The 24,062-nt window shown below is 36.1% G+C and overlaps 1 protein-coding gene across 2 annotated transcripts in view; it reads right to left on the reverse strand.

Moving 5' to 3' along the window:
• Window positions 1-3,194: 3,194 nt before the first annotated feature.
• LOC126457011 (caspase-1-like) overlaps window positions 3,195-24,062 on the reverse strand; it is a 119,183-nt gene continuing 98,315 nt past the window's right edge. For both annotated transcript variants that reach the window (XM_050092982.1, XM_050092983.1), the window contains exons 5-6: window positions 23,338-23,464; window positions 3,195-4,648 (exon numbers count right to left, since the gene is read on the reverse strand). In XM_050092982.1, the coding sequence (XP_049948939.1) occupies window positions 3,939-4,648; window positions 23,338-23,464 (837 nt within the window). In that variant the 3' untranslated portion in view covers window positions 3,195-3,938. The remainder of the gene's footprint in view (window positions 4,649-23,337; window positions 23,465-24,062) is intronic.

Below are 24,062 nucleotides of genomic sequence, written 5' to 3' on the forward strand. Positions count from 1 at the left end.
TTGTATTTAACTCATTTTTGTATCAACTCCAATGCCAGCATCTGGAGGAGTGGCTGATCCAATGCCATTTTAATAGTGTCCTTGATTCAATTTCAATACATCATCTTCTAGTTTTGGCCCTTTTGCATTCAGTACTCTATTTGTGCATTCAGTCTTCCTCATTTTTTGCAGTTCTTGTTTACTAGCCAGTCAACTGCAAATGTTTTTCAGTTGGCAGAGTGCTGAAGTGCCATTCAGCTGCTCTGTTTCCATATTCTTCTGCATAAGCTATTACTTTCAATTTATAGCACACGTCATACAAATACCTTTTATTTTTTCCATTACAAAACTAGCTTCTAAGAAAAATATTGTACTGTTACTGATAACTCAAATCAGTTTCACTTCAATTTCACTGGCATCGTAGATTGCAGTGACAGTGTTCTGGGTTTGTGATATTTATTTATCATGTCAAAAAAAAAAATTAAAAAAAATTAGATACATTACTACATACATACATACATTATGGTTTTAAATTAAACTAATCAAGAATGAAATAAATGATTAGACACAGATTGTGTTGTCAAACATAAGGTGATTTTAATCTATACAGTGGATGCCCAAAAATTTGCAACGTCCAGTGCACTTTGTGTAGCGTTTATGAGGTCCTCCATGGTGCACACAGTTGGAGGTAATGTGCATTGGAGTAGATGTGTTGATGTCTGCACGGCAGCTCCGCAGTCACACTGGAGAGAGTCCACCTGGAAGCCCCACCTCTCCAGATTACTCTTGGATCTTGTGACAGAAGAACGCAGGTGGTTGAGTGATTTCCATGTGGACCATTTCTCTGAGTGGCCTGGGGGAAGAACTTCTTGCAGGATCAGCCACTCCTCCAGATGCTGGCATCTGACCTGCCATATCTTCTCCTGGTGTTGATGTGGAGTGTCAGCGAGTGGTTATGTACTGTGAAGGAAGCTCTTTCTAGACACAAGTTTTGCTGAGCCTGGGTTTGTGATGGCAGGGCAGGAGGGAGAAAGTGTTAGCAACCTAGTGAATCCCCACAACTCGTGTTCGTTGCATCAGTGCACTTTTGCTTCCAGTTGAATCTAACGTTTCCAGGTAGAGATAAGTTTCCCATGGAAGGCATTTTAAACATTTTTATATTAATTTTGAGAATAGGACACACCTGAATTTTGGACTCAATTTTTTGAAGAAAAAAAAGCATCTAGTAGTCTGTAAAATATGTGTATACAAAGATAGGTTGATTGCCAATGGCGGAAGTGTGTTTACAGCAGAAAAAAATTACAATAATATCTAATGAGATTAGTGCAGATTCAAAATACAAAATAGTTTGGTTGACGGTAAGTCTTAAAATAATGCCTGGTATTTACAGGGAAGGAGAAAGCAGTCTCAAGTAATTTCTTAAAATTTAAAAATATTTTTACAAAAATCTTTGAATTATGTAGATCACTTGTGCATATAGGCATTATAGGGATTAAAAGATTATGACTAGACTGGTTTCAGTTGTCAATACAAACATCCTCAAATGATGCTCATAGGAGGCACAAGCTGAACAAAAACTAGATGTACCAGTAATAACCAACAGTAACTTGCACTTGCATAATGGGCAAGCTCAATGAAAAAGTTAGCTTGTAGTTAACAACAAAAATGAGAATTGTTCAATGTCATGGTTAATGAAATTGTAGATGAACATAAAACATGAAGAGGGCATCATTACACCATGTAGCTCATCAATAACGAAACAAAATATTTATGTATCCAGTAAGACAAACTATGAATGGGCAATAGTCAAGTTAGTTCACCTCCTGAAGATTCATAATGGCCAGCAATTGAGTCTCATAACTTATCGGTTTCCTTGATTAAATTTTCCTTCGATAAAATTAAAATGTTTTGTTGGTGTTGACATTCCTCTTACATAAATGGATTATTACTTTCAGAATGGTAAATAGAGCATGACACTGAAAGACTGTGTTATTGGGACAAATCTTACCTGGGAATTGGGGAACATATTGTGAAGGGTCACACCAGGATTTGCACTAGATCCACTGTTCTTCACAGCTTGTATAAATTATCTTTCAATGACTTTAAAGGGTAGTTCAAAAACTGTAATGTTTGCTGATGATGCAAAACTATAAAACTTGGGCATTACACTGTTAAAACTTAGTAACTGACACTGTTTGATCGGTATTTGTGCTACATTGTAATAACATAATCATGATGATCTCTGCTATGAGATAATACAAATGCTGATCAGATTGTGTCAGTTAATAAGTTTTAAAGCCATAACATATTATTTTTATAGCCTTTGTTCTTATTGACTGGTTATGAATGATGTAAAGATATTTTACCTGTTTGCTCTGATTTGGTCTTGTCAGTTTTTAAAAAAACAATTTTAATGATGTGTTGAGCCACTGTGGCAGTTACACTAAGCAAGAATGTTTTTATGATATGATGGTGGCTTACATGTAGCTGAAACTAGTAATCAAACAAAAAATTTATTTGTGAACTTGATTTTGAGGCTTTTCACCCTAAACATAAAAATTACAACAAATTGCTTGTCTCCAACATTGAAAATGTCAACAACCATGTTATTGTATTCAGTCTAGATGGCAGCTAAACAGGTTTACAACTGGTTGGTCTCAATCTCATAAATACTTGCAGGGGCCTGAAGTAGACATTAATCATGAAGCTCAATTTAGTTTTGCACCAAGTACTTTAATCACAATGATAACATGGATTTAAAGAAACATTTGTTTTATTCTTGAAATGTGTACTTGTGGGAATTCTGAAGCTTAATTTCCCCTTTAATTTAAAAGATGTGTAGCTACAAAGAAAATGTTATTTTGTAAGAACAATCTTTAATGAACTTCTTTGCAATATAGGAGAAAGGTGTGAAGGAGAAAAGAAGAAGAAGAAGAGGAACAAGAAGTGATGTTGTAGACAAAAATACATCTACAGAAGTAAATCAAAATATGCCTCATATCATTCATCAGTTTCCTGCCAGTTTTTATTACTATCATTTCCAGATGGTACTGTTTGTATCTGTTGTGTAGATTAATTTCCCTTGTTTGAATTTTTTTGATAAATGTAGTCACACACTGAAACAGTGATTCATATATCAAACAGGAAATCTGTATAAATAATTTAACAGCATTTGAGTGCTGAAGCTCGCAGGGAGACAATGCTCTTATCTCATGACTAAAATCAGTTCATCAATATATCTTAAATATCTACCAGTGAATAATGATGTATTCTTCAGAAACACTATTCCAAAAATCTGATACTCAGTCTTATTTCAGTACAATGAGACTGCTTTTCTAATAAAGGTTTTTCTGAATTACTAGTTCTTGTAACTTTGAGAAATTCACTTTCATTTCAGTCTCTGTTCTGTGGCTTTAACCTGCACCATTAGCAGTTGAGTAACTGAATATAGTAAAAATAACAGAAAAATATTCTATACCTTGGTGACTGTTCAAAAACAGTGTAGTTAACTCATTTTTCACAGAATATCAGTTTCAGTCTTTATTTTACAGTTATGGGACAGCTTTATCTATTACAAATATGTAACTAGTAAGTTATTAAATTTGACAAAGGAGTTTATTGAATTTATGAGAAAAACAATCAACTTTCATGTGTTATTGACTTGTCTAAATGTAGTTCACAACTGAAAATGTATAAAAAGTGTTTGTAACATTTCTTATTGATACTGATTGTGAAAAGTACACTGAAGCAAAGTAAAATATTGCTTTCAGTTGCAGAATTAATCTTCTGTAAATTGTAGTAAATATCTAGATTAAGAGAATGTTTGGAAATATAATACACTACAGTCATCATTTGATTCATTACTTGTAATATTAATAGGAACTTTCTCATCAGTTTACATTTCATATTTCCATATAAAATGTAAATGGATTTTTTTTTTTTAAGTAGAGTTCTTACTGTTACTTTTTGTCAGAATTAACAGACTGTGAAGAACCTGACAGCTGCTTTGATTTTCCTTGAATGTTTGCAATTTGTGAGTCACTTATATTTAGAACATGAAAATACTGCCATTTTCTACCATATTTGACAAAAAATTTTATAACTTGTTCATACAAAAACTTCCGCTTATTGTTATCCATTTTCTTCCACATAGATAAATGGCTTAATATTATATTTCCTGTATCTATTGCATCTTCAGACAATAAGTTTCCTTCATAATTTAAAAACATGTCTAAGTAAGTTTTTAATTGTAACATTACTTTATCTTCAGGCACCACAGAATATGTACTCATGGGTGCAGGGAGTGGGGTTTCCCAGTCTTTATCAACTACAGTTTTTTTAACAGTTCTTCTGGGTGAAGGCTCCTTCTCTTTTTTTGTATGAAGATCTAGTAGAAGATCATGCATTTCATCTAATTTGCTTCTGATACCTGTTTCATTAAATTGTGGTTTCTCAGATAAATAAAACTTTCGTGTTAGAGAACTCTGAATCACTGGCATTTGCTTCCTTTCACGTATTCCACTTAACCTCACTCTTCTGGCAGCCACATTGAAGTTAACATGTGTTAGCATTGTCAGCAGATCATATCTTTCACCATTTTTGTTTAGTTCACTACACAGTTCTTGGATGAACCAAGATCCCTCCTCAGTATCACGATAAGCCACCCTACCTGGAAACAGAAACAAAATAGTGTTTATCTTTGATGTAGCCTCACATAAATTTCCACACACACTTTCTAAAATTAAGGGAAGTACAAAAACTCTCAACTATTACACAAATGCATAAATCTGCATTTTTGAACTGTTAATGTATAGTCTTTATATTACTCATAAGTTGAAAGCACTCATTTTATTCTTCATAACACAGATTATAATGAGACTGGTTGCCAATAGTGTTTGTTTCTGTTTCATAGGCAAAACTGAACAATTTCAACTGGCAAATTCTGGTAAAAGTAATTAGCAATTCACAGGATGATTAGTAACATTCACTATCCAGAGAAAATATGTTTTCTATATTCATATCTGTGCTTTATATATTCTCATAATATTAAAAGCTCTCAAGCATAAGTGGATATGTGAATTACTAAATATGTGTATTTATGTGTACATGTCACTGGTCTCAATAGTGAAAATAGTTGCCAGAGCAGTGGTTATTGTGGATGCTGTATAGAAAACTAGTTAAGGCATCCATCATCAGGAACCACATGGAGCTCAAGAAGGTGTCTGCTCAAACTATGTGGACTCACACCCATGGATCTTGTGGGTTCAGCCATGGTGAGTGATAGTATGGTGACAATCATGTTCTGCATACAAGCTTCTGTGTACAGGCTGCACATGCACAGATCATCATCTCAATTTCTGCACCACTGGCCAATCAATAAGGGTGATATGGGTCTAAATTCTTCATCTGTGCAATGCCCCAAAGTGATAAATGAAGTGACTGTGGCAGTTGGTGGTGTAGGGGTCCTGTAATGACCACCTTGTAGTGTGCCAATTTGGTAGCAATCAAGCATATATCAAGCTGCACACTGAGGTGTCAATACAGCTAGTAGTGTCAGAAAGGAAGAAGGGCATTTGCAGGAAGACAGTCTACTCACCATCACTGGATGTGGCACAAGCTAACATAGAATCTGTCACAAAACCACCTAGTGCAAAATCTGGTTAGGAAAGTTCTGGTAAAATGTAAATAAATTAGGGGTAAAGGATACAACTTATGGAATAGTAGAAGTTTTGAGTCACTGACAAACACACAAGAAGGAATGAACCTTAAACCTAAATTATTTACTAAGTGCAAAATATGTGCTTTTGAAATTCATTTACATAACAAGCCAACTTCTGATATTTCCTTTGTGTAGAAATGAGATCATGTTTGTCAGATAAATCCACATCAAAAATCTAGATCCTACTATTTTACATAAAATGTACATGTGATTTTCATACTGATGGTGTCAAGACATGTGTGTGTGTGTGTGTGTGTGTGTGATATATATCATTTATTTACAAATGTGTGTGCCATAAAAATTTATCTTGTTAGTATTATAGCATTATTTATAATCTACGCATGTGCTTTGCAAATTTTGGCCAGATATCTAATTTCACACAATCATTGCCCCTAATTCCAGTGCGTATCTGTGTGAATAAAGTTATATTTTTTGGCAATTTTATAACATTTATGTGTGTAGTGCATAACTTAAGATTTTCATAGAAAATTAAAGGTTATGAGCTACAGTTGCATATTCTACAAATATCAGCAGCAAAGTAGACCTACAATTAAGAGACAATGAACCATAAGGTACTAAATAAGAACCTTCATTAATAACAATAATTTCGGACAAATGTACAGTACGAAATGCCAAAACTTCACGAGATGTAAAACTTTCCAATCCAGTCCTAGAAGCATCATGACAAACAACAACAGCGAATGTAATCCAACCATTACCTATACTACTTGATTCGGATGATTTAGCAACAGAAAAATTCAATTTCAGACCTAAAAATTGGAAAGTTTTACATCTTGTGAAGTTTTGGCATTTCATACTGTACATTTGTCCAAAATTATTGTTATTAATGAAGGTAACCAGTGCAATATTTTCATTTTTTTTGACTTGTCATTGTGTTTATCCCTAGAAAGTGTTTCAAAGTGTATACCTATCATTTAAATATAGCTCTTATGAAGCTAGCTGCTGGGTGTGTTCTGCATATACTAAAAGTGTCAAATAATGCTACATTTCCCCCCATGAACCATGGACCTTGCCGTTGGTGGGGAAGCTTGCGTGCCTCAGCGATACAGATAGCCGTACCGTAGGTGCAACAACAACGGAGGGGTATCTGTTGAGAGGCCAGACAAACGTGTGGTTCCTGAAGAGGGGCAGCAGCCTTTTCAGTAGTTGCAAGGGCAACAGTCTGGATGATTGACTGATCTGGCCTTGTAACATTAACCAAAACGGCTTTGCTGTGCTGGTACTGCGAACGGCTGAAAGCAAGGGGAAACTACAGCCGTAATTTTTCCCGAGGGCATGCAGCTTTACTGTATGATTACATGATGATGGCGTCCTCTTGGGTAAAATATTCCGGAGGTAAAATAGTCCCCCATTCGGATCTCCGGACGGGGACTACTCAAGAGGATGTCGTTATCAGGAGAAAGAAAACTGGCGTTCTACGGATCGGAGCGTGGAATGTCAGATCCCTTAATCGGGCAGGTAGGTTAGAAAATTTAAAAAGGGAAATGGATAGGTTGAAGTTAGATATAGTGGGAATTAATGAAGTTCGGTGGCAGGAGGAACAAGACTTCTGGTCAGGTGACTACAGGGTTATAAACACAAAATCAAATAGGGGTAATGCAGGAGTAGGTTTAATAATGAATAGGAAAATAGGAATGCGGGTAAGCTACTACAAACAGCATAGTGAACGCATTATTGTGGCCAAGATAGATACGAAGCCCACACCTACTACAGTAGTACAAGTTTATATGCCAACTAGCTCTGCAGATGACGAAGAAATTGAAGAAATGTATGATGAAATAAAAGAAATTATTCAGATTGTGAAGGGAGACAAAAATTTAATAGTCATGGGTGACTGGAATTCGAGGGTAGGAAAAGGGAGAGAAGGAAACATAGTAGTTGAATATGGATTGGGGGACAGAAATGAAAGAGGAAGCCGCCTGGTAGAATTTTGCACAGAGCACAACATAATCATAACTAACACTTGGTTTAAGAATCATGAAAGAAGGTTGTATACATGGAAGAACCCTGGAGATACTAAAAGGTATCAGACAGATTATATAATGGTAAGACAGAGATTTAGGAACCAGGTTTTAAATTGTAAGACATTTCCAGGGGCAGATGTGGACTCTGACCACAGTCTATTGGTTATGACCTGTAGATTAAAACTGAAGAAACTGCAAAAAGGTGGGAATTTAAGGAGATGGGACCTGGATAAACTAAAAGAACCAGAGGTTGTACAGAGATTCAGGGAGAGCATAAGGGAGCAATTGACAGGAATGGGGGAAATAAATACAGTAGAAGAAGAATGGGTAACTTTGAGGGATGAAGTAGTGAAGGCAGCAGTGGATCAAGTAGGTAAAAAGACGAGGGCTAGTAGAAATCCTTGGGTAACAGAAGAAATATTGAATTTAATTGATGAAAGGAGAAAATATAAAAATGCAGTAAGTGAAACAGGCAAAAAGGAATACAAACATCTCAAAAATGAGATCGACAGGAAGTGCAAAATGGCTAAGCAGGGATGGCTAGAGGACAAATGTAAGGATGTAGAGGCCTATCTCACTAGGGGTAAGATAGATACCGCCTACAGGAAAATTAAAGAGACCTTTGGAGATAAGAGAACGACTTGTATGAATATCAAGAGCTCAGATGGAAATCCAGTTCTAAGCAAAGAAGGGAAAGCAGAAAGGTGGAAGGAGTATATAGAGGGTCTATACAAGGGCGATGTACTTGAGGACAATATTATGGAAATGGAAGAGGATGTAGATGAAGATGAAATGGGAGATATGATACTGTGTGAAGAGTTTGACAGAGCACTGAAAGACCTGAGTCAAAACAAGGCCCCCGGAGTAGACAATATTCCATTGGAACTACTGACGGCCGTGGGAGAGCCAGTCCTGACAAAACTCTACCATCTGGTGAGCAAGATGTATGAAACAGGCGAAATACCCACAGACTTCAAGAAGAATATAATAATTCCAATCCCAAAGAAAGCAGGTGTTGACAGATGTGAAAATTACCGAACTATCAGCTTAATAAGTCACAGCTGCAAAATACTAACACGAATTCTTTATAGACGAATGGAAAAACTAGTAGAAGCCAACCTCGGGGAAGATCAGTTTGGATTCCGTAGAAACACGGGAACACGTGAGGCAATACTGACCTTACGACTTATCTTAGAAGAAAGATTAAGGAAAGGCAAACCTACGTTTCTTGCATTTGTAGACTTAGAGAAAGCTTTTGACAATGTTGACTGGAATACTCTCTTTCAAATTCTAAAGGTGGCAGGGGTAAAATACAGGGAGCGAAAGGCTATTTACAATTTGTACAGAAACCAGATGGCAGTTATAAGAGTCGAGGGACATGAAAGGGAAGCAGTGGTTGGGAAGGGAGTAAGACAGGGTTGTAGCCTCTCCCCGATGTTGTTCAATCTGTATATTGAACAAGCAGTAAAGGAAACAAAAGAAAAATTCGGAGTAGGTATTAAAATTCATGGAGTAGAAATAAAAACTTTGAGGTTCGCCGATGACATTGTAATTCTGTCAGAGACAGCAAAGGACTTGGAAGAGCAGTTGAATGGAATGGACAGTGTCTTGAAAGGAGGATATAAGATGAACATCAACAAAAGCAAAACAAGGATAATGGAATGTAGTCTAATTAAGTCGGGTGATGCTGAGGGAATTAGATTAGGAAATGAGGCACTTAAAGTAGTAAAGGAGTTTTGCTATTTGGGGAGCAAAATAACTGATGATGGTCGAAGTAGAGAGGATATAAAATGTAGGCTGGCAATGGCAAGGAAAGCGTTTCTGAAGAAGAGAAATTTGTTAACATCCAGTATTGATTTAAGTGTTAGGAAGTCATTTCTGAAAGTATTCGTATGGAGTGTAGCCATGTATGGAAGTGAAACATGGACGATAAATAGTTTGGACAAGAAGAGAATAGAAGCTTTCGAAATGTGGTGCTACAGAAGAATGCTGAAGATTAGATGGGTAGATCACGTAACTAATGAGGAAGTATTGAATAGGATTGGGGAGAAGAGAAGTTTGTGGCACAACTTGACCAGAAGAAGGGATCGGTTGGTAGGACATGTTCTGAGGCATCAAGGGATCACCAATTTAGTATTGGAGGGGAGCGTGGAGGGTAAAAATCGTAGAGGGAGACCAAGAGATGAATACACTAAGCAGATTCAGAAGGATGTAGGTTGCAGTAGGTACTGGGAGATGAAAAAGCTTGCACAGGATAGAGTAGCATGGAGAGCTGCATCAAGCCAGTCTCAGGACTGAATACCACAACAACAACAACAACAATGCTACATTTAAACAACACTGTATGCTGTCTGCATTTGTCATAAATTTCCACTATTTTTGAGTTTGTTACTTTAGTTTGTTAGTGATCGTACCCCTGAAAAAAAAAAAAAAAACGTTTGAATGTCTAAATTCCGAGTAGCTTCTTAAAGGGAACTTGTAATCTTTGTTGTAGTGTAACAGATCCAAAAATTAAAAGAGAATCAGAAAGTGGGGGTTCAAGTTATCAGTATACTATTCAGTAAAACATTGCACATTCACAATGCAGCCACACTGTGAATGTTATTCTTGGGCAAGGGATGAAATAGAGCTATTCATAAGCAGATGAACATTTCCCTGATTGCTGTACAGTAATTGGAAGCTACTGTGAGTTGTTATGTTGAGAGGAGTACCAAGGGATACATGCAGATACCAAAGATGCCTAAAATACTATCCTCTACCTTGAATACTGTCTCTTTTTAGGGATGTAGAGGGTATATTACCATTCATACACTTGACTATGAATGGTGTGTCAGCAGTAGGTATAGCTGGCCTCTACAGGAGAGGCATGAACCCAAAAGAATTCAGGATATGACAACCCATCCCATTAATCAACAAGTTCAACATGCTGTCTTTCACTGAAATTGGAGGACAAATAGTGGATAATGGTACCCCTTAGGGAAATGGCAGTTAGTTAGTTAAATATTTCATAAATCATTTGAACTGTTCTTTTATCAAAATGATGTGGAATTAGCCAGTTTACAGGATATGTAGACATGACTAGTTACCGTTGGGAAACTTGAACATCATGAAGGGGTGTGACGAAGTGGTTCGAGGAACACAGTGGCAAGTTCCAATTGATGTGCTAGCTTCCCAGCTACAATTAAAGACTACTTTTTTAATACAGGGTACCAGTTTTTGAATAAAAAATTGTCTATAGAAAGAAGCTGCCCAGGTGGAATTATTTTAGGTTAGATTTAAAACTGAACAAATTATCAAAATATAGTCTGCTATATATTGAACTCTTTTCTGAGCCACTGACAATTTTGATAATAGGTAATAAATGGCAGTTTTCCTCAAGTGTTCCAGGTATGGACATCACTGTATTTCTCAGTGAGTATACATGTTGTGATGGAGCAGTTGAAATTCCTAACTCCTTGAAGAGATACCTACAAGATAACCATGGGTGATCCTTACTGCTTGTTTTTGTGTAATCAATAATATCTTTCTAAGTGATGAAATACCACAGAAAATTTTTCCATAATGCAATAATGAATCGAAAAATTCAAAATATGTTAGGAGATTGATTAATTTGTTTCCAAGACTACCAATTTGATGAAAAGAAAAGTAGCTGACCTCTGTGGTTTGTGTAGCTCAGCAAAATGCCTCTTTCAGTTCAAGTGTTCAACAAGGTGTAAGCCCACAATTTTGGAGCATGCTGCTCTGTTTACCATTCATGTGCTACATTGATTGTTACTAGGAATATTTATTGCACAGGACAGAATACAGTGTGTTTTTTTTTTTTCAAAATTTAGGAAGAGTCCATTGTAAGAGAACCACTTAATAATTCCCTGGAAAATATCAGTAAGTCTCTTCCATTGCTTTCACTCTAATGGGATTTATTATAACACTAATATCATATGCAAAAAGTACTGACTTTGCCTGATGAATGTTCAGTCATTCACATAGAGTGTACACAAAACTGAACCTTGTGAGATCCCATTCGTTATTTTTTCACAGTCTGTAAAGTTTTCTCTCCTTCCAACACTATTTGAATAATCCAGTGCACTTTTTGCATTCTGTTCATTAAGTATGATTCATAAAAATTATTTATATAGCCATCAATTCCATACACTTGAGTTCTCCTAAAAGAGTAACAAGACAACACAATCAAATGTGTTGGAAAGATCACAAAAAATACCAGCTGGTGATAGTTTATCATTTAAGGTTTATATTAGATGATGAGTGAATGTATGAATAGCATACTCAGTTGAGCATCCCATCTAGAATCCAAACTGTGATATGCCAAGTAAATTGTTTCTACTTAAATGTGGAATTATTCTTTAGTACATTAGGTTTTTGGATATTTTAGATAAAGATGTCAGTAAGGAAATTTGATGATAATTATTTACATCTTTCTTGTCACCTATCTTAAGAAGAGGTTTAATAGTTGCATATTTTAGTCTGTCTCAAAAAATTCTGTGCCAGTGAAAGTTACAATAACTTTTCAGAATTCTGTTTGAAATTCCATCAACACCATTTGAGCTTTTGGGTTTTATAAATTTTATAGTTCTATTAATTTCTGAGAAGTATGCTGGTGCCACTTCTAGTTCCCTTAAGTTTTGTGAAATAATTTTTTAATATATTCTTTTCTTTCTTCAACTGAATCATTTAATTCCATTTTTACTGCTACATTTACAAAGTGATTATTAAAAATACTCACGCCTTGTGAAATTCTGTCACAACATTTTCAATTAGTTTAATTGATACATTATCTTGGGTTGATATCCCATACTGCTTAAATCATATTATTAGCATTATTAATTTTTATCAGATGTGCATACTTCTGGACATTGAATTTCACACTAGCATCTTCTTCCATCTATTTTATTTATTTGTTTTCATTTATTTATCCATCCATAAACAACAGATATTGTATGAATGTTCTCCAAATGTACATGTAAATTTTATACAAAAGCATTACAAGGAAATGGAACATGGGCCCTACTGTTCATATTATTAACTTAAAACAGATTAAAACAATTTGAAGAAGATTTACAAAAGTTTGGTTCGTCATGACAATATAGTACCAAAACACTTACAGCTTTACCTCTCCAAGGATTCTACTGCACATACATAACAAAGATATGGAAATTCACTCTACACCAATATGACAATAGAGTTTATATTTTCCTTTCCGATGTTAACACTTCCTCCAAAGAAAAATATAAAAGTGAGTGCTGAATTTCATATGGATTTAATCTTCTGTACTCCAATTCTTTTACACAGCATCTCGAGTTGGACGCTTTGCAATGACTTCGTTAGTGTATCAGCTAACTGGTTAGACCCATTAATATGTGCTAATCCATGGTTCCCGTTCAAGAATGTTTCCTTGATGTAGAAGTGACAGACTTGTATGTGCTTCATCTTTTGACGATATTTTGGATTTTTAGACAGCTTCACTGTACTTGTATTGTCAACATAAAGTGTAGGAGGTTTCACTTGTTTGGAAGCTCAATCATTTTATACAGCAATGTTTTCAGCCAGATGAATTCCTTTGCTCCTTTATTTGCTGACATTTTTTCTCCTTCTATAGTGGGTATAGCCACTATCTTTCGTAATTGACAGGTCCACGATACAGCTCCTTGAATGAGAATCATGACAACAGCTGTCAACCATCTCATGTACTTGTCACCAGCATAATCAGGATCACTGTAGAATTTTAAACCTTAATTGTACTTGTAGATAATTTCATAATCCATTGTATTCTTCAGGTACCTAAAAATTCATTTTTCTTGATTCCAGTTTTGAATTGTAAGATCTTCAATGGCTCTAGCTGCTTTGTTTACTGCAAAAGAAATGTGACTGTAGTCAAACACATCAGACAGCTCACTACCTGACAATAATGTGTACCTAATTGTTGTACAAACTCTATTACACTCAGACCTCCAAATATTTCTGGAATTTCCTTTGTACAGTCCTTTTGATTTACTACTATCAACCTATCTTAATTTTGCTGTATCTTCATACCCAAAAAATTGTTGAGACACTCTCTAGTTGTGTGGATCTTCAGCTCCAACATTTTCATGAGCTCTTCAATACCTGCTTTGTTGCTGCCCACAACTAAGCCATCAGCAACATAAATTGTAACATATGAACAGTTCTTGTTGCTCCAATGGTCGAAGAGATGGATCAGCATCACTGGTTTTAAATCCAGCTTTTGTCATGAAGTCTATAAAACATTGTTGCAAAAAATGCAGTGCCCACCTGAGACCATACAGACATTTCTTCAGTAAACACACACATCCAGTATCATCTTCAAAGACTTCAGGTTGCCCCATATGTACATCTTCATAGGTTACAATAATTAGAAAAGCTTTTTTTATGTCAAACTGGTCAGGTTTCATTTTCTTTGCAGCAGCCAATATCAACAGTATTTGAATAGCATAATAATGTGCAACAAGGCTGAATGTTTCTTCACAGTCAGTTTCCTGGCACTGTATGGTCCTTTGCCCATGGGTCAACCTTCAAAGCTAAGTTTCCTAATTTTTTTAAGTAAATCCCATCAATTCTGCGAAGTCTATGCACCACTTGGACATTCAACTAACACACAAGTAATATTCTCCATCAGGGGCTTCAGTTCTTCATGAATGGCCTCTAGACTGCAAAGCTTCAGTATATGAACTTCGATCGTAGTCCCTGATGATAGTAGTTCTAGCCATGAACACACAAGCTCTACTGGTCATCCATTCTGGCTATTTCTTTTCATGTTCACTTCTTTGTTTCACACTTAATACTTGACTTTCTCCAGAACTTGACATCATATCCTAATCTTTTTCCTCTTCACTTAAGCCTTCTGTCATCTAGTCATGGATGAGATTTTCTGATTCTTTTTCCTCATCAGATATCTGATTAGGTGGACTCTCTTGAACAGTTTTATAATGAGCAGCTTAAGTTTCAGTAACATTGGTGTGCAGAATCTACATCTACATCTACATGGACACTCTGCAAATCAAATTTAAATGCCTGTTATAGGGTTCATCAAACCACTTTCACAATTCTCTAATGTTCCAAACTCATATAGTGTGCAGAAAGAACGAACACCTTTAACTTTCTGTACAAGCTCTGATTTCCCTTATTTTACCATGGTGTCAACAAAATACTTTCACACTCAGAGGAGAAAGTTGGTGATTGGAATTTCATGAGAAGATTCTACTGCAATGAAAAATGCCTTTGTTTTAATGGCATCTACCCCAAATCGTGTATCATTTCAGTGACACTCTCTCCCCTATTTTGCAATAATACAAAACATGCTGCCCTTCTTTGAATTTTTTTTATGTACTCCATCAATCCTTTCTGGTTTATGTTTCGTTAAGTAGGAAGACACTTGCGGGAGACGCAGTAACTAGTACACTTGTTTCAGGGATGCCATCGAAACCGTACTTCAGGTTCAGGTTAAACAGCTGTAAAAGATACAAAGAGAGGTGCATCTGTCCCCTTAGTGGATTGGTACTTAAATTGGAAGGAACACATAGAAAATGTTGTGCATAGGCCTAATCAAAGAATGTGTTTTATTGGCAGGACAATTTAAGTTGTTCGTAATGGTAGTTCCTAGGTATTCAGTTTAATTTACAGCCTTTAGATTTGATAGATTTATTGGGTTACTGAAGTACCGAAGTTTAATGGATTCCTACTATCACTCATGTGGATGACTTCATACTTTTCATTATTTAGGATCAATTGCCAATTTTTGCAGCATATAGATAGCTTTTCTAAATCATTTTGCAATTTGTTTTGATCTTCTGATGAGTTTATTAGTCAATAAATGACAGCATCATCTGCAAACAACCTAAGATGGCTGTTCAGATTGTCTCCCAAATCATTTATATAGATAAGGAACAGCAAAGGGCCTATAACACTACCTTGGGGAATCACTTCTGATTTACTTGATACTTTCAATCAATTAGTATGAACTGTGACCTCTCAGACAGGAAATCACGAATCCAGTTACACAACTGAGATGATATTCCATAAGCATGCAATTTCATTACAAGCTGCTTGAGTGATACAGTGTGAAAAGCTTTCTGGAAATCCAGAAATGCAGAATCAGTCCAAAATCCCTTGTCAATAGCACTCAACACTTCATGTGAGTAAAGAGCTAGTTATGTTTCATAAGAATGATGTTTAAATCCACGTTGACTGTATGTCAATAGACCATTTTCTTCAAGGTAATTTATAATGTTCGAACACAATATATGTTCCAAATTCCTGCTGCATATTGATATTAATGATATGGGCCTATAATTTAGTGGATTACTCCTACTAAATTTCTTGAATATTGGTGTGACCTGTGCAGCTTTCCAGTCTTTGGGTACAAATCGTACATCGAGCGAATGGTTGTATATGATTGTTAAGTTTGGAGCTACTGCATCAGCATACTCTGAAAGGAACCTAATTGGTATACAGTCTGGACCAGAAGACTTGCTTTTATTAAGTGAATATCTACTTCTGTGTTACTAATGTTGGCAGCTGTTCATGATTCAAATTCTGGCATATTTATTTCGTCTTCTTTGGTGAAGGACTTTTGGAAGGCTTTGTTTAGTAACTCTGCTATGGCAGCACTGTCCTCAATAGTGTCTCCATTGCTATCATGCAGAGAAGGCATTGATTGTGTCTTGCCACTAGCATACTTCACAAATGACCAGCATCTCTTTGGATTTTCTGCCAGGTTTTGAGACAACGTTTTGTTATGGAAATTATTATAAGCATCTCACATTGAAGTCCACTCTAAATTTTGAGATTCTGTAAAGGTTCACCAATCTTGGAGATTTTGCATCTGTTTAAATTTGGCATGGATTTTTCATTGTTTCTGCAATAGTGTTTTGTCCCATTTTGTGTACCATGGAGGATCAGATCTGTTGTTTGATAATTATTTGATATAAATCTCTAAGCTGCTGCTGATACCATTTCTTTGAATTCAAGCCACATCTGGTCTACACTTACATTGTTAAATGAAAGGAGTGGAGACTGTCTCTCAGGAAAGCATGAAGTGAATTTTTATCTCATTTATTGAAAAGGTATTTGGGTGTTACAGTATTCTATCTTGCTATGACAATCCTGTGTTCACTAATCCCTGTATCCATTTTGATGCTCGTTATTAACTCGGGATTATATGTTGCTAAGAGGTCACTTGTGTTTTCACTACCGTTTACTATTTGCATGGGCTCATGAACTAACTGCTTGAAATAATTTTCAGAGAGTGCGTATAGCACAATTTCAGATGTTCTATGCATACCTCCAGAATTAAACATATTTTTGTCAACATATTAAGGGTAAATTAAAGTCACTACCAACTGTAATTGTACGAGTCGGGTACGTGTTTGAAATCAAACTCAAGTTTTCTTTGAATGTTTCAGCAATTGTACATCTGAATTATCTGAACTGGGAGGTCAGAAAAAGGATCCAATTATTATTTTATTCTGGTTGCCAACAGTGACCTCTGCCCACACTAACTTACAGGAACTATCTACTTCAATTTTGTGACAAGATAAACTACTACTAACAGCAACAAACACACCACTGCCAACTGTGCTTAGTCTATCCTTTTGGAACACCATTAGGTTCCTCACAAAAATTTTGGCTGAGCTCATCTCTGGTTGTAGTCAGCTTTCAGTGTCTATAACAATTTGAGCTTCAGTGCTTACTATTAGCACTTGGAGCTCTGGTGCTTTCCCAACACAGCTATGAGAATTTACAACTGTTATATTGATGGTTCCTGTATCTACATTCTTCCTGTATTCAGCCTGCACCCTTTGTGAGTGAAGCTCTTTTTGTGTTTTCCTGAGACCCTCTAACCTAAAAAAAACCACCCATTCCAGGCCTCACAGTCCCTGCTACCTGTGTAGCTGCCTCCTGCATATCATGGACTCCTGTATACAATTTTAACCTTGAATTTTAATTGTGACTTAGTACAATCTTCCTTTGAGATGAAACCCAGACCCTAAAGCTGTCTCTGTCGTTTACTTATCCAGCCAGATGTTCAAGCACAGCCTTGTCATCAAACTTTGAATGAAACATCTTGTTCACATGTTCAGAACAATCAGTTCCAAAGATTCTCACATGATACCGGTTGCCTAATGCTCATCCATATCCAAGGCTGGTTTAAGACCAAGTGATACACATTGATGCTTATGGCATGAAGCTAAGAGGGGCTCTAAAGGTGCTACAGTTGTATGATTTTTATACACAAGATACTACCATTAGTAATGAATGCTTGGGGCACCAAGCTGAAAGGATCACCAGGAGCCCACAACTGCAAGATTTGTATACATTGTATGTAACATAACAAATACTAGCAAAACCTCACATGGGTGAGTGTATGATGGAAAAGGGGAGAAGGGAGGGGGAAGGAGATGCCAAATGTGAAGTCACTTGCATATGGAAATGTTCTCAAAAGCATCCCTGTCCATACTACGGTTTATAAGAAGTTTTGTTTGCAGCAGAGTACTTCCTACTGTGATTCAAAAGTTATGTACTAGTGTGCTTGCTTCTGCCCACAGTTCTTTTGGCATTTTACTATGGTTCAACAAAGAACGTGCACCCTCCACGATATAGTAACCACCGCAACATAGTTTTCGTTTGGTGTGCAGGGTGGCTGTGATCTATGCCTCTGCTTTCCTGTACTTATGAGACTTTTTTCTTATAATCGAACTCTCCCCCTTCCCCTCCCCCTCCCCGTCCCCCTCTCTCATGTGATACACCTGAACTATTTGATAACATGACAATTTGTCTTAGTTCCATTTAAAAACTGTGTCAGGACAAGCTTCATTCTTCTGCTTTAGTAACAAAACTTTACAAAATTTGCTAAATTCATTTTTAAAATGTACATAGTAACGAGCTTTTCTAAGAAATTTTATAGACATAAGTCCATTTACATTGGTATGAATTTGTTCACTGGTAGCAATTGGTCAACTTGTTAGATTACTTAATGGCACTCAATGAATTTTTCCCACTATACATCCATAACAGAATTCTTCTTTGCTCCCACCCACATTGTTGTTCATCTGCTTCTTGACACTTTTCATGTGTTGTTTGTGCTGATGACTAAATCTCTCATGATAAACTTGCAGCATATCTGATAATGTCACCAAATCCACTTGGACTGACTGTGCTGGTTTAATTGTGTATACATCAAGAACATAGTCACCACAGACATCATGACCAGTTAGCATTTCCTCACTCACTTTGTCTTCAGTTATAGCACCTGAAACTTCCTGGCAGATTAAAACTCGGGACCTTTGCCTTTCGAGGGCAAGTGCTCTACCAATTGAGCTACCCAAGCATGACTCATGACCTGTCCTCACAGCTTTACTTCCACCAGTACCTCATCTCCTAGCCTCTAAACTTCACAGAAGCTCTCCTGCGAAACTTGCAGAACTAGCATTCCTGGAAGAAAGGATATTGCAGAGACATGGCTGGAGAATGTTTCCAGAATGAGATTTTCACTCTGCAGCGGAGTGTGTGCTGATATGAAACTTCCTGGCAGATTAAAACTGTGTGCCAGACCAAGACTCATGACCCATGCTCACAGCTTTACTTCTGCCAGTACCTCATCTCCTACCTTCCAAACTTCACAGAAGCTCTCCTGCAAAACTTGCAGAACTAGCACTCCTGGAAGAAAGGATACTGTGGAGGCACAGGCTTTGCCACAGCCTGGTGGATGTTTTCAGAATGTGATTTTCACTCTGCAAAGTGGTTAAAAATTACGGTTAGTAATGGTCAAGCCAAACAGCAGATATTATGGAGATAAACATTCAACTGAATGAAATACATAATTGAAGCATAACACATATTTAGATGTTTTAAACAGAATATATTGTCTGTAATGTAAAAACTGGTTATTACAAAAGATTATAAAAGAAGAAACAAAAGAGATAAAGTAATTATTATAAAAAAAGACTGTGACAATATGTAGCACAAAATGTATGAAATGGTTAATAAAAAAAACAGAAACTTTAAGAGCTTTGGCCATTCTGAACATGACAATAAACATGACTTCATTCTAAGCAATAAATTTGTAACGTCTATGTGGGCCAAACTGATAGAATTCTATCCATAGTGGAATATGTATGGAATTCTAGGAGGCTGTTATAACATTTTAGAGTGCTGATCAGGTATTTAAAAACTGAATCCAGTGAGGCATTGAGCAGTGCAATAACTGATGCTGTGTGTCATGTTCTTCACTAAACGTTTGCACACTTAGTTGTTGCATATAAACCTCATAATTTAAAGAATAAACAATGGAATACTATCTTTGATACCTCTAGTTGTATAGTAACACAATGTTAAAATATTCAATTTATGTTCTTACAATTAGCAAAGTGAATAAAGGTTATTTAGCAGGCTGCAGTTACAACTACATTTTCAATGCGCAAACATCCCACACTAAAGCATTGTGAACCAATTTAAACACAAATATTACTCAATATACTTTGGTAATGAACACAACTTCTGCATGAGGCTGAACAGCCATCTTAACTGCTACAGAACGCATATTTATAAAAAGTAAGTACCTCTTAAGTGTTTATAAATCATCAGAAAGCTTAGATGAGAGAGTAGTTGCAATGCACTTTAAATCTTGTTGAGGTTCAAGACGAATATTCAGTACTTGTGGTCAGCTTTGACCAGTGATGTAATATTAATGGCTTGTGTCAGATCACCTTATGGTCCATATTTTCACAGTTTGTTTGTTAGTTGGTGAAATCCATGAATATCTAAGCAAAAAAATTACAGAAATACAATTTATAGTCTCTGTGTTTAACAGTACAATGAACATTACTGTAGCACTTGTCTTAAATACCCTCATGACAATACTACTTTTGTGCATTTATTTCTCTCTGAAAGTCACTTTCTAAGTTTAACATATTAATTTAATTAATGCAAAAAGTCAAATAGAATTCTAATGTCAATGGTTCTAAAAACTGAGTGTGTTTTAGAATCTCAAACTGCAGTGCAATTTAAATATTTCATATCTCAATAATAACTCAATCAGCAAGTTTAACAAGGGATAAAGAGGAACATTTGGCACTAGTCCTTGGATTTGACCTGTGACTGATCTGTAGTATAGCCTGAGTTCTAGGTTAGGTTGTGATTGTGTGACTTCGTCTACTTGAAAAATATTGCCACTAATGTCATGTTATAGTTGCTATGTTGTTTATGACTTTTGTTGCATGTTTCCTAAGTCATAAGTCGAATCCAAGGACTAGTGCTAAATATTCCTCTTTATCTGTTGTTAAACTTGCATTTTGAATTATTATCAAGATATGAAATATTTAAATTGCATTGCAAGTTGAAATTCTAAAACACACTTGATTCTTAGAAGTGTTGTCATTAAAATTATATTTGAATTTTTGCACTATGAAATTAATATATTAAACTTAGAAAACAACTTTCAGAGAGAAATAAATGTACAAAAGACTTTCACATAAGAGTTTTCAAGACAACTTCTGGGGTAATGGTCACTGTACTGTTAAACACAGAGACTATAAATTGCATTTCTGTAATTAATGATCATTACATAAGTATGTAATCAGTACATGGAAATAATGAATATTTGTTTAATTTTTATTATTTGTTTAATTTTTGTCATAAATATTGTTTTCCATAACATAATATTAGTCATTGTGTTATTCAGTTTGTTCATTCAGTTAATGAGTCATCATCTAGCATTCAATAAAACTAAACTCTGCACAAACAGGCCATGAAGGCCCAACAGTACTGACCAGCTGCCATGTCATCCTCAGCTCACATGCGTCACTGGATGCGGATATGGCGGGGCACGTGGTCGGCACACAGTTCACCCAGCTGTATGTCAGTTTATGAGACTGGAGCCATTACTTCTCAATCAAGTAGCTCCTCAGTTTGCCTCACAAGGGCTGAGAGCACCCCACTTGCCAATAGCACTTGGCAAACCAGATGGTCACCCATCCTAGTGCTAGCCCAGCCCGCCCAGCCCGACAGTATTTAATGTTAGTGATCGGATGGGAACCAGTGTTACCACTGCAGAATGGTCGTTGGTGCTCTAGCAATCAATGAGTGAATGAATATGTTAATTATCTGCATTGTACTTGGTAAAATTCAGTAGGTTACTAAGGGCCTATGTGAGTTGCTGATCTTTATGTGTCTAACGATATAAATGTAAATGAAATAAAAATTAACATCGACAGTGTTGTGATAAATTATTATTAACTCTTTACAGAACCTAATAACCATCAGACGGAGACTGGTGTACATGAAAACCTATGAGATTTATTATGTGCTCAGTTTGGTAAATTTACACAATGACCTTCACTAACATCTACCGCTCCAATTCTATCACTGAGAGTAGGTGATCCATGACTTTACAACACTGAATTTTTATGGTGTATAATCGCCTAAGTTGTGTATGTTGTGTCCTATCATTTTTTTCATTTTGTATCTCATTCACTTAACATGGGATTCGCCTAAGTTGTGTATGTTGTGTCCTAGCATTCTTTTCATTTTGTATCTCATTCACTTAACATGGGATTCGCCCAAGTTGTGTATGTTGTGTCCTATCATTCTTTTCATTTTGTATCTCATTCACTTAATGTGGGATTTTGAGGAACTTATTCTACGTATTCAAATTTTTAGTCCATATTCATTGGATGAGAAATGGTTATATTTCATCCAGCCATACTGATTTAAGTTAAGTGTGATTATCCTAAAGAATTTAATGTGAATTAATATCAGGATGACTTCTTTTATGACCATGATTGGTTACAGTTGAGTTAGTTCCCTTTATCTTGAATGACCACTTTATCAATGGCGTTTTAGACTTTAATCTTTCATTCTTCTTTAAAATATGTAGAAACTTTCCACATCTTCATTTCTCTGATACTTCCTATTAGTCCTTGTAAACTCCTTCCTATTAGGCCCTGCAGATATATCCTGTAATTTAATATGATTTAAGCAAAACGAGATCCAATGTCATATTGTGAGTCATATTACAATAAACTCTTTTATGTAGTTATAACCTAATAGAACAACAAGAATAATCAAATTTTTGACAATATGCTGTGCAGCTGCATTATGGTGTAATAGAATAGATAAAAAAAATCTACTCACCAGGCAGTAGCTGGAAAAGACACAGTATTAAAGTTTTCAAGCTTTCATGCCTAGTGGCTCCTTCCTCTGGAAGAAGGGGGAAGAGGGGTGATGGAAAAGGACTGATGAGGTTTAGGAAAAGGGGAAGAGTTCAGAAAGGTCACTCAGAATCCCAGAACAGGGGAGACTTACCAGATGGGATGAAAGCAAAGACTCCCCCATTCTGGGGTTCTGGGTGACATTTCCAAATTCTACCCCTTTTGCTAAGCCTCACCAGTCCTTTTCCTGAACCCCTCTTCCTTCCCCTTCAGTCAAAAGAAGTAGCCATTGGGTCAAAAAGGTTGCAAACTTCAATATTTTTATAAGCGTGTTCTCCCACCATTGCTTGGTAAGCAGATTTTTTATCTATCCACTTACATTACATTTTTGAAAATTGATTAATTCCATGTTGTTATTATGATTTCATGTACTAGAATAATTTAACATCTCTAGCAGAATTAAAATTTTACAAACCTTCGTATGTGCTGTAGAACACTAAAATATCTGCTTCCTCAGGAACTGAAAACACATTTGATTCAGAGGAATCCGCTTGAATGTTAATTGTTCCAGCAGCAACAGATGTTTTATCTCCTCTACATGCCTTGAGAAATAAAGCAAAGAATAATAAATTAGTTATGAACAGACAGGACATTTTTATGCAAGTGTAAGTCTGAGAAATGATATTTATAAGCAGTTTTTCTCATTTTGTCCACCTCTGGTTGGTGATTGGTCAGCACGATGGAATGTCATACCTAACAGCCCAGGTTTGATTCCTGGCTGGGTCGGAGATTTTCTCTGCTCAGGGACTGGGTGCTGTGTTTTCCTTATCATCATCATTTCATCCCCATCAACGCACAAGTTGCCAAAGTGGTATCAACTCGACAGACTTGCACCAGGCGAATGGTCTACCTGACTGGAGGCCCTTGTCACACGGCATTTCCATTTACCTGATTTAATTAAGCTACACTCTGTTAGCCTTGTTTTACTTATGTTAATGTTCATCTGACAACCTCTTCTGAAGACACCACCCATACCATTCAACTAATCATCTGATCCTGACATCTCTGACTGAATTACAATTTCATTGGTAAATCTTAAAGTTTTTTATTCTCGCTGAATTTTAATTCCTTTCCAAGTATCTCTTTGGTTTCCTTTACTGGTTGGACATTGTACAGATTGAATAATGTGCAGCACAGGCT

The sequence above is a fragment of the Schistocerca serialis genome, chromosome 2 (assembly GCF_023864345.2).
Source record: "Schistocerca serialis cubense isolate TAMUIC-IGC-003099 chromosome 2, iqSchSeri2.2, whole genome shotgun sequence".
Taxonomy (NCBI): Eukaryota; Metazoa; Arthropoda; class Insecta; order Orthoptera; family Acrididae; genus Schistocerca; species Schistocerca serialis.